This window comes from Vidua chalybeata, chromosome 19 (genome assembly GCF_026979565.1).
Source record: "Vidua chalybeata isolate OUT-0048 chromosome 19, bVidCha1 merged haplotype, whole genome shotgun sequence".
NCBI classification, from domain to species: domain Eukaryota; kingdom Metazoa; phylum Chordata; class Aves; order Passeriformes; family Viduidae; genus Vidua; species Vidua chalybeata.
This window is the reverse complement of record NC_071548.1, coordinates 7527054-7541393: the sequence shown is the minus strand read 5'-3', so window position 1 is coordinate 7541393 and position 14340 is coordinate 7527054. Positions and strand designations below refer to the sequence as shown.

Sequence of the window (14340 nt, the reverse complement as noted above, 5' to 3'; positions counted from 1 at the left end):
CACAGCTCTCCAAAGGGAGCACCACGCTCTGGAGGTCCCTGCAGCCACCCTGGGCCCCAGCAGAACCCTCCTCTTCCTCCTCCTCCTCCCTAGGCAGAGCAGAACCAGCCCAAGCAGCCCTGGAGTGCTGCATTTAGAGGGGGGGAGTTGCCCACATCTGATCCCAATTTGCAGCCCTGATTGCCTGGTGCCGCAGCTGGGGAGCTCAGCCCCAGGCCCCAGCCAGCCCCTCTCAGCCTCCCCGCTCCCACATCTGCTTCTCCTCCAGAAAACGCGGCTGGGGCTGGCTGGGAGCTGGGTTAACCCCTCGCTTCGAGGCCTTAAATGGAGACAAATATGGCCAGAGTGCTGGGATTGAGCATTCCAATAGCACGGGGTGGATGCTGGGTGTGTTTTGGGGTGCTCTGGGCACAGCAGCACCAGCCCCAGGCCTGCTCTCCAGCACCTGGCAAGACAGACCCACATCCCTGGGCTCCTGGAAGGGGTCACACCTTGCATCCCAACAAATCACAGAATGGTTTCTTGTGAAATGGTCTTTACAGCCCTTCTTGTTCCGTGCACAGGCAGGGACACTTCCACTGGGCTGCCCAGAAGCCCCTTCCATGCCTGCTTTGGGGCTTTCATGGGTGCCAGGCTCCAGTGGCACATTCTGGGCTCCGTGGGTTTCCTGGAGCCCACCTGGAGCAGAGCCCCTGGATTTATCCCAACGCTCCATCCCTGCTCCATCCCGCGCCCGCGGCTGACACAGCCCATGGAGCCCTGCTCCCATTCTGTCACTCGGCATCAAAGCACTGGACCAGCACTGCCACAGCGCTGCCCGTGGGTGCTGCAGGGTGCTGGGCACCCACCACCCACCGTGTGGGACAGCCCAGGTGCCACCCCGGGGGTGTGACAGATGTCACCGTGCCCACCGAGGGGTTTGGGGAGGCTGGGGGTGCAGCCTCGCTCCCTGCTCCCGGCGCTGGTGTCACTCCCCACTAGCCCAGGACACGTGGCACTGTCCCCGAGCCCGCTCCCTCCCGGTGCTGCAGGCTGCCCCTGTCCCGTTGTCATGGTTTGATACTGGCGCAATGCTAGTACTTCTATGAAAATGTATTTTTTTTAAATAAATGCTGTGAGATGTTATTAGGGACAGAGCAGAGCAGGCTTAAGCTTAATAACAAAGGAAAAAAAATTTTATGCCAATATCCAAACCTGACCACTGATTGGTTTGACCCAACTTCCTGGAAAAAATTCACTTCCATGTCAAACCACGACACTCTACCCTTCGCCTCTGAGAACACACATTTCTAAAATTATTATCAAAATTACATTCAACACACTTATACATAAAACAATAACTTACACTAACCTTCTACTTTTATATTGGTACTATAACTTAATACATGCTTTGCTTATATTCCTTTTGATCCCATCTCACAGCTTTCATCTTATCTTCATCTCATTTTGCTTAGAATTTGATTTCCCGGTCATAAAACCCAACTTCCTGGAAAAAATTCACTTCCATGTCAAACCACGACACCCGTGGAGCGGGGCCGTGTCCCGGCTGTGCTCCGCAGCCCCGCTCGCACTTTCTGCCCCATCAGCTCGAGGCACCGCGGCGCTGCCGAGCCCGAGCCTGGAGCCGACAGGCGTCACAAAGATCAGGGCGGCCAAGTGACAGTGGCAGGCGGCCCGTGAAGTGTCACCCCAGGGCTTCTCCCCGCCCCACAGCCCCGGGGAGAAAAGCGGGCAAAGCCCAGGGACCAAAGCTCGCTGCTTTGTGCCACAGCATCCCTAAGGGACAAGAGGAGCCAGCTGTCCCCCAGCAGCCTGGTGACATCCCAAGTGACAGTGACCAGGATCATTGGCTCAGGGGATGGGACATGGGACCCTGGCACAGGGCAGGGGGGCACGGCGACCAGGGCAGAGGCAGCCTGGTGAGCTCAGAGCCTCCAGCTGCAGCTGCTGTTGTTCTCCCTGTCCCAGACAATGGCCCAATGTCCCCTGCCCAGGGTGACAGGACAGGACCCCATTGTGTCCCCAATGTGGCACAGCATTTGCCCGCTCCCCTGGCTTCTCCAGGGAGATCCATTTGGGTGGACAGGGGCATCCAGCCCCTCCCAGGGCTGGGAGATGTTTGGGGGGATAAATCATTCCCTCTCTCCTGTGAGGAGGCCAGTGCTCAGGGCAAGGCTGTGGGGCCATTCCTGGCACTTTGCCCCATCTCAGCCCAGCTCCATCCCAGGGGCTGGAGCGGGAAGTCACTCCCAGCACTGGCAGAGCCCCATTTCCCCAGTGGCTGAGCTGTGGGATCAGAGTGACTGCTCTGATGCTCTTCTGGGATCATCCAGGGCCACAGCAGCCCCACAGGGCCAGGAACCCCCAGGGCACCCCTTGGCCCCCAGCCCGTGGGAGCAGGGACAGCCAGTCCTGCCCCCCCAGCACCGTCCCCTCCTCCCAGGCTGGAGGGAGCAGGGCTGGGGGAGGAGAGGGCAGCGTTGGCAGAGCCAGCCCTTGGCAGGAGCCGCCTGGCCCGAGGGTCCCAGCCCTGAGCCAGATCCGGCCAGCAGGAGCTCTCCTGCTTCCTCAGGCAACGGGCAGAGAGAGCTCGGCCACGGCAGGTGCCCCCACTGCGGCCAGGAGCACAGCCAGGGATGGCAGCAGGGGTGGGGGCAGCAGGACAGGGCTGGTGGCAGCACGGGGACACTGGTCCTGCTTGGGCAGCAGGTCCCCGCCGCGTGTCACCCCTCAGGAACTCAGGCCACTGCGGTCACTACCATTTCCTTTTATTCCTTGTATTTGTACATAGAGGGTATAAAACCTCCTGTTCCAGCCGCCTGCTCCCGGCACTGCCCAGCCCCACCGGGACACCGGAATTCCCCGGCTCCGGCAGCTTCCAGGAGCTCCTCCCACAGGGGACAGACCCACAGTTCCATCAGCATCCCTGGAGCTGGCTGGGAGCATGCCTGTGACCCCCAGGCTGGTTGGAGAGTCAAGCATCTGGGATGGAACCATCCATCCATCCATCCATCCATCCATCCATCCATCCATCCATCCATCCGAGGGATGGGGAGCGAGCACCTGCCACGGCACTGGGACGCTCTTGGTCTGCAGAAAGTCCCCAAGAAACCCAGGAAGCTGGAGCTGCCCACAGTCCCAGGCCACCTCTGAGCTCCAGAGCCAAGTTCTTCCTCATGGGAAATCTTCCCTCAGTTAAAACCAAAAGAGAGTAGAGAAAGGTAAGTACAAATCAGAAAACGGTAAAAACTGTACGGCGGAAAATATATATATATTACTAAAAGGGCTAAAACTCCAAAGGCTCGTCTTGTTGGATCCTAAATCGCTTTACGCGGGCAGGGGGGCAGGAGAAAGGAGCTAAGATCCAAAGTCCAACAGAAAGAACCGAAATCGAGTCTGCTTCCCCCTCCCAGAAGTGCTGGAGCTGGCTGGGGGCTGTCGGGAACGGCCCCGGCCCCGGGAGCAGAGCGCTGTCCTGCTGCAGCACAGAGAGGGAACGAGGCAGGAGTTGAGTCTTCCCCAGTGCCACCAGTTGTGGTGTTCAGCCCTGCGTCCAGGCAAGCGCAGTGAGAACCAGACCCTCGGCTCGGCCCTCCTTTATACCCGGATCTCGTCGTCATCTTCGTCGGCGAACGAGAACTCCTTGTCGGGGCGTTTCAGGGGCCCCCCGCGCTGGCTCGGTGGCCTGGGGACGGGGCTGCGTTCCTCGGGCCCCGAGGTGCAGCTGGACACTGGACTGCTGTCCCTGGGGCTGCGGCCACCGGCGCCACGGGCCGGGCTCTGGCTCGGCAGGGCCGCCACGGCCACCAGCGGGGAGCCAGGCGGGGCAGGCTCCCCTTCCTCCTCCTCCTCCTCCTCCTCCTCCTCGCGGCTCTCCTCCGCCTCGGGATCTTCGTCCTGCTCCCACTGATCCTTATCCATGATGCTCAGCACGTCCCCGAGCATGGAGGGCCCCAGGTCGATGTGGAAGGACATGATGGACTCGGCGTGCTTCAAGCCCGCGCCGCCCTTGGCCACCACCACGGGCAGGTCCGTGATGTCCCCGAAGTCGCGCTCGTCCAAGCCGGGGCTCAGCGGCCCCGCGGCCGCCCCGTTCGGGCGCTGCTGCTCTTCGGGGCTCATCTCCTCGGGCAGTTTCTTCACGGGGCTGGAGGAGAGGCTCTTGGGCAGCTGCCCCGCGCTCCTGTCCACGTCCTTCTCGTTGAGCTGGGGCAGGGACACGGCGTTCTTGACGAAGAGCGCCGAGTCCCGCAGCGAGCCCAGCATGTCCCGCCGGTCCCCGCGCGTCACCGACTGCGAGCGCTTGCTGCTGCGGAAGCGGCGGGACAGCAGGCCGGGCTTGGAGGCTCCCGGCTCCTCTCCCGCCTCCGGCACCGGCTCCCCGGCCTTGCTGGTGAGGAAGGAGGTGTCCCCGAAGGCGTCCCCGGCGCGCCCCACGTGCATGGTGTGGCGGAAGTCCCCCAGCGGCGCGCTGATCATCTCGGCCGTCAGGTCGGCCCGCGAGCGGCGCTTGGAGTGCGCCGAGTTGGACACGAGCTGCTTGAGGATCGGCATGGTGGCACCCAGGGGAGGCTGTGCCACGCTGGCTCCCGTGCCTGGTGCTCGCAGAAGGGGCTCCGCGGCCGGGATGCCGCCGGCGTCACGGATGGGTCACTCCTAGGGGAGAGGAGGGAGGGACACGGTCAGGCTTCGAGGATGTGGGTGGGGCACCAGATTTCATGCCACCAAGCTGCAAAATGTGACCCTGTGCCCACCAGCCTGCTTGGCTCTCCCGGGAATTGGCTCCATGCAGGGCATCATTCCACACGGGACACATCCTCAGACCCCTCTGAGCTCCCCACACCCCCAGACCCATTCCCGGAGCAGAGAGACCCTCAGGAGAAAGACCTGGGCACAGAAATCCCTCAGGATGATCCCTGACTCTGTGCCCCACATGAATGGGCACCACAAGAGATGCAGGGCACCACGGGCATGCTCTGCCCCTCCTCATGCAGCCCGAGCGGGGCACAGCACTCCAGCCTCTGCGAGCAGCACGCTGAGAAGATGCCTGGGATTTTTTTTTTTTTTTTTTTTTTTTTTTTCTAATTGGAAGAAAGCAGGGAGGAGCAGACGCCAGGAGGAATTGGAAACAGACGGCAGGAAGTGTGTGAGGAGGGCGTAGAGCCCCCGGGAGGCACCGCCAGCCGAGCAGGGGGACGGGGGGACCAACACGGGGACCCCTTCATGCTTGGCAGGATGGGCACGTGGGGACACTGCTCTGCTGCTGCCCTGGAGCCCCCCAAAACCCTCCGTGCTGCCCCTCGGAGCTGAGGCCATGTGTGACCGTCCCCATCCTCCCCAGCCGTCTCATCATCACCGCTGTGACTCAGAGGTGACAGAAATGACGAGGGCTCCGTCCGACCACAATGGCAACGGGCACGTTACTCCTTCCCTCGGCCACCTCGGGGGCCACCAGCCGACTCGTCCGACCCAGCGCCCGTAGCCACGCAGGAGGGGACAAGGACAGCGACCGTGCCGCCGCATCCCGTGGCGCCAGGCAGCCCCAGGTGGTCCCGGGAGAGGCTGCCGGGGAGGAAGGGCTCGTGGCCGCCCTCTTCCTCCCTCCGGGCACCGCCGGCGACACCGCGCCCCGTGACACGCACGGGGAAGGGACGGACGTGTGTCCTCGGAGCGAGCCGTGGGGCGGGGGCCACGTCCCCGCCGGTGCCCGCCCGGCCCCGGGGCACCGCTGGAAGCGAGCCCGGCCCCACGGCCCACGGGCGGCGATGACCCCAGCACCGCCCGGTCCTGCCCGGCTGGACACCACCAGGAGCCACAGCAGCCACCCCACAGCCGCCGGCAGGGCCGGGGGACGCCTCCACGCCCCTTCCCTCCCCACACCCACGCTGTGACAGCCCGCTGTCCCCCAGAGGAGCAGCAGGACCGCAGGCAGGCTGTGTGCGGGCAGGACGGACTCTGGCCCCACGCTGGGGCAAAGTCCCGTTGCCCAACCCTCCCGTGCACGGCTCCCGGATGGGGCACGGCCAGGCTGGTGGCACATGGCCACGCTGCCCGTCCAGCATGCCACCAGCCCAGGGAGGCACAGCCCGAGCCCCCAGGGCCACCCGGGGGGATGATGGCACAAGGGGGACCAGCAGAGAGCCCCCAGTTCATCCCCAGCAGCACGGAGAAGCCACCCAGGAGCCACACCCCGTTCCCTGCACCTCAAACCAGGAGCTGGGGGAATTCCTTCCCCCCTCAGGCCATCCCAACACAGAGGAGCAGCTCGCCGGGCCCCGCTCCCTCTCTGGGATCTCCCGCACGCCCGGCCGGGTGCGTGTGCATGGCACGAACGCTCTCCCCTTCCAGCATCTCCTTCCAGGCCAGCATTCCTCCAGCCTCTGGTTTTCCATAAAACAAACACTCCCGGCGAGCTCCCCGGCTGGGCCAGGCAACCGTGCTGCTGATTTAGGCCATCTGGGGACTGTCCCTCGCTTGTATTTAGATTTCGGGGCCAAGTTCAGCATTTGTGAGATACTTTGCAAGCCGCGGCAAAGGGGCCACCGGGAGGTTGGAGCGGTCCCAGGCGGGCCAGCAGTGCTCCATCACCGTCACAGCCTCCACAGCAGCACCGTGTCCCCCTCCCCGAAACGCTCCAGCCCACGGAGCCTCTTCACAGCGGCCAGAATCTCCCCCCATTCCCCCGATGTCCCGCTCGCAGCTCGCCCCGAGAGGCGATGGCAGCACAGATGGACACTGCTGCCCACACAGCCCGGCCTGGGGAGCTGGACACAGAGCCCTTGTCTCCTCCTGTTGCTCGGGGAGAGCAGATCCTGTGACATTCCCGCTGCCGGCGCTTTCACAAAGGAAACCAGGCCAGGGAGGCATCGCTGGCGCTGCCTTTGCAGCCACCTACCAGGGGAAGCTGCTGGTAACCCGAGAGACTTCACAGGCACCTGGCAGCGCTGCCCATCCCGGGGCAGCGAGCCCAGAGCAGAGCCAAGCCCCAGCAGGGCTTTGGGGCAAGGGGAGGGGACAGGACCTGCACACACACGGGTCGAGGACAAGAGGGATAACTTGTACTGACAGCCCTGTGCTGCTTGCCACCTGCCCTCTGAGCCCTGTGGGATCACAGGCTCTGAGGAGAGAGAAGCTGAGGTGCCCAGGGACACAATTGTCCCTGTAAATGAATGCCTGCTTGTAGGACAGTGCAGGCACAGAACTGGGACAGCCCTGGCCAGGCCCACATGCCCTGATGGTGCAGGCTTCCCACGAGAGCCCCCCCTCCATCCTCCCCATCTCATCCCGCTCAGCATCAGTCACCCGTGGGGACCAGAGTGAAAGTGGCTCAGAGAAGGAGGCCAGGGAATGAGTGCACGCAGGAGAAACTGGCCAAGTCCAGCCACATTCCCGTGCATCCTGCCCCCAGCTCTTCCCACTCACAGCCTGGGAAAGCCAAACTGGGAAAGCATCCTGGCCGGCCCAGCCGGCTCCAAACGAGCTCCCCGGCTTCCCCATGCAGAGCCCCCCAGGCAGCACCCCGAGATCAGAGGATGCTCTCCCCGCCCTGCCGGGCGCTGGGGCAGGGGCTGTGCTGGACCGGTCGGGTCCCCCACGCTGCCCAGGGCCAGGGAGAACCCACACACGGGACAGGGAGGCCACCCCGCCTGCTCAACCCCACTTTGGGGTGCGCTGCCTCTCGGGGATCCTTTGATCCTTTGATGTTGGAGCCTGGCAGACAGCAGCCGGAGACAGGGCACGGATCACACCCTGCCACCGCCGGCCCAGGAGGGGACCCAGCCGCTGTCACACCCTCGGTCGCGCTCCCCAGCGACTCTTCCCAGCGCCTGGGGGCAGGCGGTCCTGTCAGTGCGGGCAGCCCCGGCGCCCGGTGACCGCCCCCACCCCGGCGCGGTGACAGGTCTGGTCCTGTCCCAGGCATCGGGACGCCGCTGCAGCGCAACCCTGGGATGCGCCGAGCGGCCTCTGGAAGTGGGAACCCACTGCCAGCGAGCTCCAGAGCCGGGGATGGAGAGGTGGCACACGGGGAGGGAGGAGAAGCTTGGCTCCCACCAGGGCTCTCGGCACACGGATCAGCACCAGGCTGGGAACTCACCGCCAGTGCCAAAAGCAGAGAAGCGCTCCCGGAGGGACTGCCAAGAGCCAGGAGGTAGCCAGAGTTCAGCAAGGAACCGCTGGCAGGACATGCCAGAACACGCACAGGGCCATAAATCCTCCAGCTCCGGGGCCACGAACCAGCCCGCGGCTCTGCAGGGCCAGGAGGGGACTTTTCCGGGGGGAAAGGTTATCTCCTCGCTGGCCCTGGCTCTGTCTCTCGCAGCAGGGGCTGGCCGGGCTTCCACAGGATACCGGGGCTGACCGGACCTCCCGACCCGCGCCGGGCTCCGGATTCCTGCGGTTTCGCTGGGGTGGACGGGAAGTTAGCAGGCAGACTTCCCACAGCGCGGCCACGGCTCCCTACCTGCCGGGGGCCCGGAGCCCGCCCCGGCCGGCTCGGGGGGCCCTCGGCGGCTGTTTGTGCTCAGGACAAAACCCAGCGAACAAAGGGAGCGACCGGCACGGTCAGCACAACGCCGGCGGCAGCGGGGCTGGCGCTGGGGGCCGGGGAGGGAGCCCCGCGGCCGCTCAGCCCGGAGGCTGCCCCGGGGATCGGGGTTCAGGCTCGTCCTGCACCCCCAGACCCAAACACACTGAGCCTCCTCGGTGCTAAACCTCAGCTGGAGTCGCTCCACGGTTTCCGAGGGAGCTGCGTCCAAAACAGATTTGTTTACTGCGTGGCCGGCAGGGGAACGAGCGCTGTCCTGGCAGCAGAGATCGCACGCTGTGCCTCAGTTTCCCCCTAGAGCCCATTAACGATCCCTTTAGAACAGCTCTCCTGCTCTATAGATCCCAACTCCCATTGGAACAGCCTTCCTGATCCATAGATTCGGCGCTTGGAAACATCTATACTTCACGCTGCTGCTGCTGCGGGGTCAAACCGGGGCGGCGTGGGACGCGTCCAGCGCCCCGCGAGCGCTCGCTGCCCACGCACCCGCGGTTCTACGGGCACCGGAGCGGGTCTGGGAGCCAGCCCGGTGCCCAGCGCTGGCAGATCCGGGCAGTGCCTCTCTCCGGGCACCCGTGGCAGCGGTGTGTGCCGCCCAGGGACGGGCAGCAGGGCGGAGGGCAGGCGGCGGTGAGCCGGGACCCCTGTCCGGGGCCACCGGGGAATGAGCGGGACGGGGATTTCGGGCGGCTCTGACTCAGCACCCGCCGGCGCCCAGCCCCGGCCAGCCCCGGGGTGCCGCTGGACCCGCTCCAGCGCGGCGAGGATCCACCTTCCCGAGACGGGCCGCGGGCAGCCACCGCCCCGGCGAGCTCCGGCCACCGCCACCCCCGCGCGGGGGCTCGGCGGAGCGAACGGGCGCCGATCGCCGGTGAGGCGGGGTGGGGTGAGCCGGGCCGGTGCCCCGCGCTGGGCAAACAGCGCTCCGCATCCTGTTAACCCCTTCGCCCACCCGCGCCGCGCACCGGCCCCGCGGGAATGAGGCGGGGGGGGGATCCCGGCCGCCCCTCTGCCCGGTACCGGAGCGCGGCAGCGCCGGGGACCCCGCCCGCCCGCCGGACAATAGCCGAGCTGAGCGCGCCGGGCTCCCGCCACGCCGGGACGAGCCGGGCCGGACCTGGCCAAGCGGGGCCGGGTCTCGCAGGGCCGCCGCGACCCCCGGAGGCCCCGGGGTCCCCCCCCCGTACCTGCTCGCCCGGGCCCCGCCGCCGCCGCCGCCGGTCCATGGCCGCGCCGCGCCGGAACGGAGCGCCCCCGCCCCCCCCCGGCGATGACATCATCGCCCCGCCCGGGCCAATGGCGCAGCGCCACGTCACGGGGCGGTCCCACGCCCTCCATTCAAACCCGAGTGGGGCGGGGGGGGCGGAACCCTCGGCCCCGCCCGGGGCGTCCCGGGGAGGGGGGACAGGGACAGGAGAGGGGTCACGAGTGGGGACAGGGACAGGAGAGGGGTCACGAGTGGGGGCTCGGCACCCCCGGGGGATGAAGGGACAGGTGGGGGCTCACAGGTCCCTGCCCGCCGGGGGTCACGAGTGGGGTCCCCAGAGGCAGAGCGGGGAGCTGGCCGCACCCCTGGCAGAGCGGCGGGGTTGAGGTGGCGCTGGGCGACCGGCTCTGATTAATTACGGGGAGTTAAGAACCGCGCTGAGATGCCAGGAGGAGGCGGCTCCAGCCGCAGGGCAGCAGCGATGCCCCCGTTCCACTCGCGACCGTGACACCCACGAGGCTGCACCCACATCCCCCCACTGCCCCCATCTCCCTGTCCCCAGGCAGTCCCAGTGCTCGGTCCCTTTTGGGGGGCCATGGGGTCCCTCCAGGCCGTGGGTGGGCGGTGGCCGGGACACGATGGCAGGGGGTCCGTGGTCACGCCAGGCGTCCAGCGCGGGTGCTGGTGCGGGGCTCCACGGCCCCCGGGATGGATTCCACGGCCACCGCGACCCCCCCGGCACTGGCGGTGAATCCCGAGATCATCCCAGCCCCACCGACACTGGGCTGAAAGGGAGAGCGCTGCGCTGCTCAGCCGCTGCTCGCTCGCTCGCGGGGGATTAAGACCAGACCTTTGTGGGAGAAAAGGGGCGGGAGAGCCCAGATTATCCCGAACCTGCCTAATGCAGCGTTTCTTGGCTATTCCGGGCGTCTCCGCCGTGGGAGGCAGGCGGGGGGGGTGGCGAGTGGGGTGCTGGGATGTTCTGGCCACGCCACTCTTGGGGTCTCGAGTGCTGTGGGGTCCGGAGGGTTCTCATGTCACCGGTGCAAGGAGCTCCAGTCCCCGATCCCGCTGTGACAGCCCTGGGTGGGCAGCGCCGGGCACTGGGCTGGCTCAGCTGGGGCTGGGGCTTCCCTCCACGGGAAGGAAGTGGTGTCACCGCGGAGCTGGGCAGCGAGGCCCTGCGGAGATGCTGGGATTGGCACCCCGGGCACAGCCTCTGCCCCCAGCCCGGGTGTCCAGCACCATCCCGCTCACGCCTGCGCCTCCATCCTGGGCTGCGCTGCTTCCTCCTGTGCCGTTTTCATAGCCCATTTTGTTGCCAGATTTTATTTTCCTTGCTCTCCATACAGAGAAGATGAGGCCAGAGGCAAAGCCCCGGGCCCGCAGTTGAGGAGGGGGCCACCTCCGGATGCAACAGGGGTTTTTGCTAGGTGAGGAAGAGGAGGAGGGTTTGCCCCCGCCCCCAGCGGCATCTCGACCCACTCACGTGAGACAAAGTAGGCACTGGAAGGCCGGTGGGACCCCGGTGCGGCGCTGCTCGCCTCACCTGACGCTGTCATGGGAGCGTGGAGATGGCTGAGACAGCGCAGTCGGGAGGGATTAACATCACCCGGCTGGTGGGAGCCGCCGGGAAGGCTCCCGCGGGCTGGCCTGGCTCCGGCTGGGAAGAGAGGCACTCACTCAACTTGAAAAACTGCCTGGGAGAGACGGGCCCCCTCCCCTGCCGTGCCGCGCAGAGCCCCGCGGCTGCAGCCGGCCCTGGGGAGGCGAGCCCGGGGTGCTGGGCTGCTCTGGATCGCTCCCGCCCTTCCTCAGCCATCGCCGGCTCCTTTTGCTGCTTCTCAGCAGCTTTTGAAAGCAGAGAAAAAAAAAAAAAAAAAAAAAAAGAAAAGGCTTGAAAAGCACTTTGAAAAGCAGGGCAGGGAGAAGCGCCCGGCTTCCCGGCAGCCCCATCCCCTCCTCCTGCTGCCAGCGCCTGCCAGCTTTGTCTGCCGACGCTGCCGAGCCAGCGGGGAGCTCCCCCTGAGCCCCAGTGCTGGGGATCACTGTCCGGACACCCCAGGGTGCCAGAACAAAGCGCTGTCCCCACAGCCCCCCCTCAAAATCCCTCCAGCCCCAGGGCCCAGCGCTGGCTGCTGCCAGAAACGCCCCCAGTAACCCCACAGACACCCCCCCCCCCCCCCCCCAGGGCCAGGGGGTTCAGCCCTTCCCCACACCGCTCAGCCAGGGCTGGGCAGTTCCCCAGAGAGTCCTGGCGGGATGCTCTGCCCCTCCCTGCTGGCACCTTGGCCAGGTGGGCGCCGGCACAAGCTGGGTGCCGTGGGCAGGTTCTCCCTGCAGCCTCTCACCTTTCCCAGCTGGAGCCCTCTCCTGGCTGGCAGTGCCAGGCTGGGCTCCCCCAGCCTGCTGCTCCCCCCAGGAAGCCATCACCTGGCTGGGCTGCAGCCACCCCGGCCTCTCCCAGAAGAGCTGCTTTTCCAGCCTGCAACTCGATGATATTAAAGGTCCCTTCCAACCCAAACCATTCCATGATCCCACCTGGAGCGTGGCTTCTGCAGCACCCATGGAAAAGCCTTGCCCTGGCACAGGGACCCCTCCAGGGGGGCACCCACAGCGTGGGACAGGACAGGGGGCACAGAGCTGGCTCCGTCCTCTCCGCTGCTCTCCTCTCCTGCCACCCTGGCACGGAGCAGTGCCCCGGGCACCGGGGCTCTGAGGATGCGCCGAGTCCCGTCTGGCCCCCGGCGTGGCAGGAGGGGCTGTCCCTGTCCCCGAGGCAAGGGAAAGGTGGGGACATGACACACTTGGCTCTGTCCCAGGAGCTGGCAGGGAACCGGAGATACCCTGGAGGACAGAGAGAGCCCAGGCTGCGGGGCTGCTTCTAAAATAAATAAGTTTAAACAAATCACAGGTTTCAGCCCAGCTTTATCGGTCACAACCCTCATTTTTGGCACATCAGCATCTCCCCATCACACCTGGAGAAGGGAAAGGCTCCTGCTCCAACGCTGCCCCATCCACCCATCAGCATCTGGGGCTGCCTCATCTCCCCTGTGCCCCCCTTTGGCTCTGCCCTGCTCTGCCCTTGGGAAAACCACAAACCCAGGGAGCAGCGCTCAGGGGAAACGTCAAGGCCGATTTGGTCCTCGGGGAGTGATCGGCACTGACAGCTCACCCCGCCTGACTGCGGCACGGAGCGGCCTGGAGAGCACCGGGAACGGGAATGGGAATGAGCAGCCCCCACCTGCCTGCAGCCGCGGGGACGGTGGGGAAGGAATTTGGGAAAGAGCTGGTTGGAAGTGGAAGTGGGAGAGAAGTGGCCGGGCTCAGCGCCTTCCCCTGCGAGCCTGGCTGCTTCCACTTCCTCTGTTCCGTGGGGAAACTGAGGCAGCACAGCCGAGCAAGAGCTCTCACCAGTGCCGCTGGCACCCAGCCCACCCCTGCTGCCGTGGTGGGAGGTGGGAGCTCCCCCCGCTCCCTCGGGCGCTGCATCCCTCAGCCGTGGGAAACCGCGGGCTCAGAGGGCTCCTCCTGCCCTCGCCACCGCCGCGGGGCCCTGGCACCCCGGCCACAGCCACAGCGTCACCTCCCGGCACGGCGCCAGCGCCCAGCCTGCCGCAGGTGTGGCTGCACCCTCGGGCACCTCCTGGCAGCCCGGGACCAGCTGGGTCAGGGCAGGGGAGCCGGGCCCGGGCTCGGCTCTGTCCCGGTGCTGGGGAGCGCAGGCAGATCCCTCACGGGTGGGATCCAGGGCTCGCCTCGCCTGTCCCGGGATGGGAGATGTGTCTGGGGAGCTCGCTGCTCGCAGGGCTGGCACAGCCCTCACCTGGGGACGTGCCCTCACCTGGGGATCAACCCTAACCCTGGGACCAGCCCTCACCTGGGGACCAGCCCTCACCTGGGGACGTGCCCTCACCTGGGGATCAACCCTAACCCTGGGACCAGCCCTCACCTGGGGATCTGCTCTCACCCGGGGACCAGCCCCGGTACCAGGAGCACCTCTCTCACAGGGAATGCCCCTTGCAGGGCTGGCACCCCTTGCACAAGGAGCGCTCCTTGTGCGCTGGCAGCTCGCCTGTGCTGCTCGACTCCCCCGACCTGCCCCGCCCCGTGTCTCCGGTGGGAGGAAGGTCCCTCTTGCACAAGCCGGGACGCCCGGGGCTGGAGCTGGGCTGCACACGGAGCAGGATTTGCCCAGCCAGGCGCAGAACCCCCTCTGTCCCACGTCACTGTCCCCACGAGAGGGGTGCCAGGGCTCCCCGCGCTGCCCGGGAGGGGACAGGCACCCCTGCCTTGGGCACGGGCTCCAAGCAGCCCACAGGAGTCACCCACCAGCAATGCCAGCTGCTCTGGGGACACCGTGAGCTGGTGTGGGGACACAGGGTGACCGTGGCTCAGCAGCAAGGCCAGCACTGCAGCCCAGTTCTCCCAGTCCAAGGAGGAGCTGCAGCGCTGGGTCCCCAAATGCAGCACCTGCACAAGGAGCCCCTGGCAGCCCACGCCAGGGTGAGGGTCCCAGGATGTGGCTTCCAGGGGCTCCCAGGTGCTGTGACAGGGACTGTGCACCCCCCACAGCCCTGGCAGCCCC

General features: G+C 66.3%; 1 protein-coding gene across 1 annotated transcript; it reads right to left on the bottom strand.

Annotated features, from left to right (window-relative positions):
- Positions 1 to 2752: 2752 nt before the first annotated feature.
- Positions 2753 to 9801, bottom strand: CDC42EP4 (CDC42 effector protein 4). Its single transcript, XM_053960698.1, has 2 exons — positions 9733 to 9801; positions 2753 to 4656 (listed from the first exon to the last, which is right to left on the bottom strand). Exon 2 carries the CDS (start codon positions 4552 to 4554, stop codon positions 3598 to 3600), a length of 957 nt encoding a protein of 318 aa, XP_053816673.1. The 5' UTR covers positions 4555 to 4656; positions 9733 to 9801; the 3' UTR covers positions 2753 to 3597.
- Positions 9802 to 14340: the final 4539 nt, after the last annotated feature.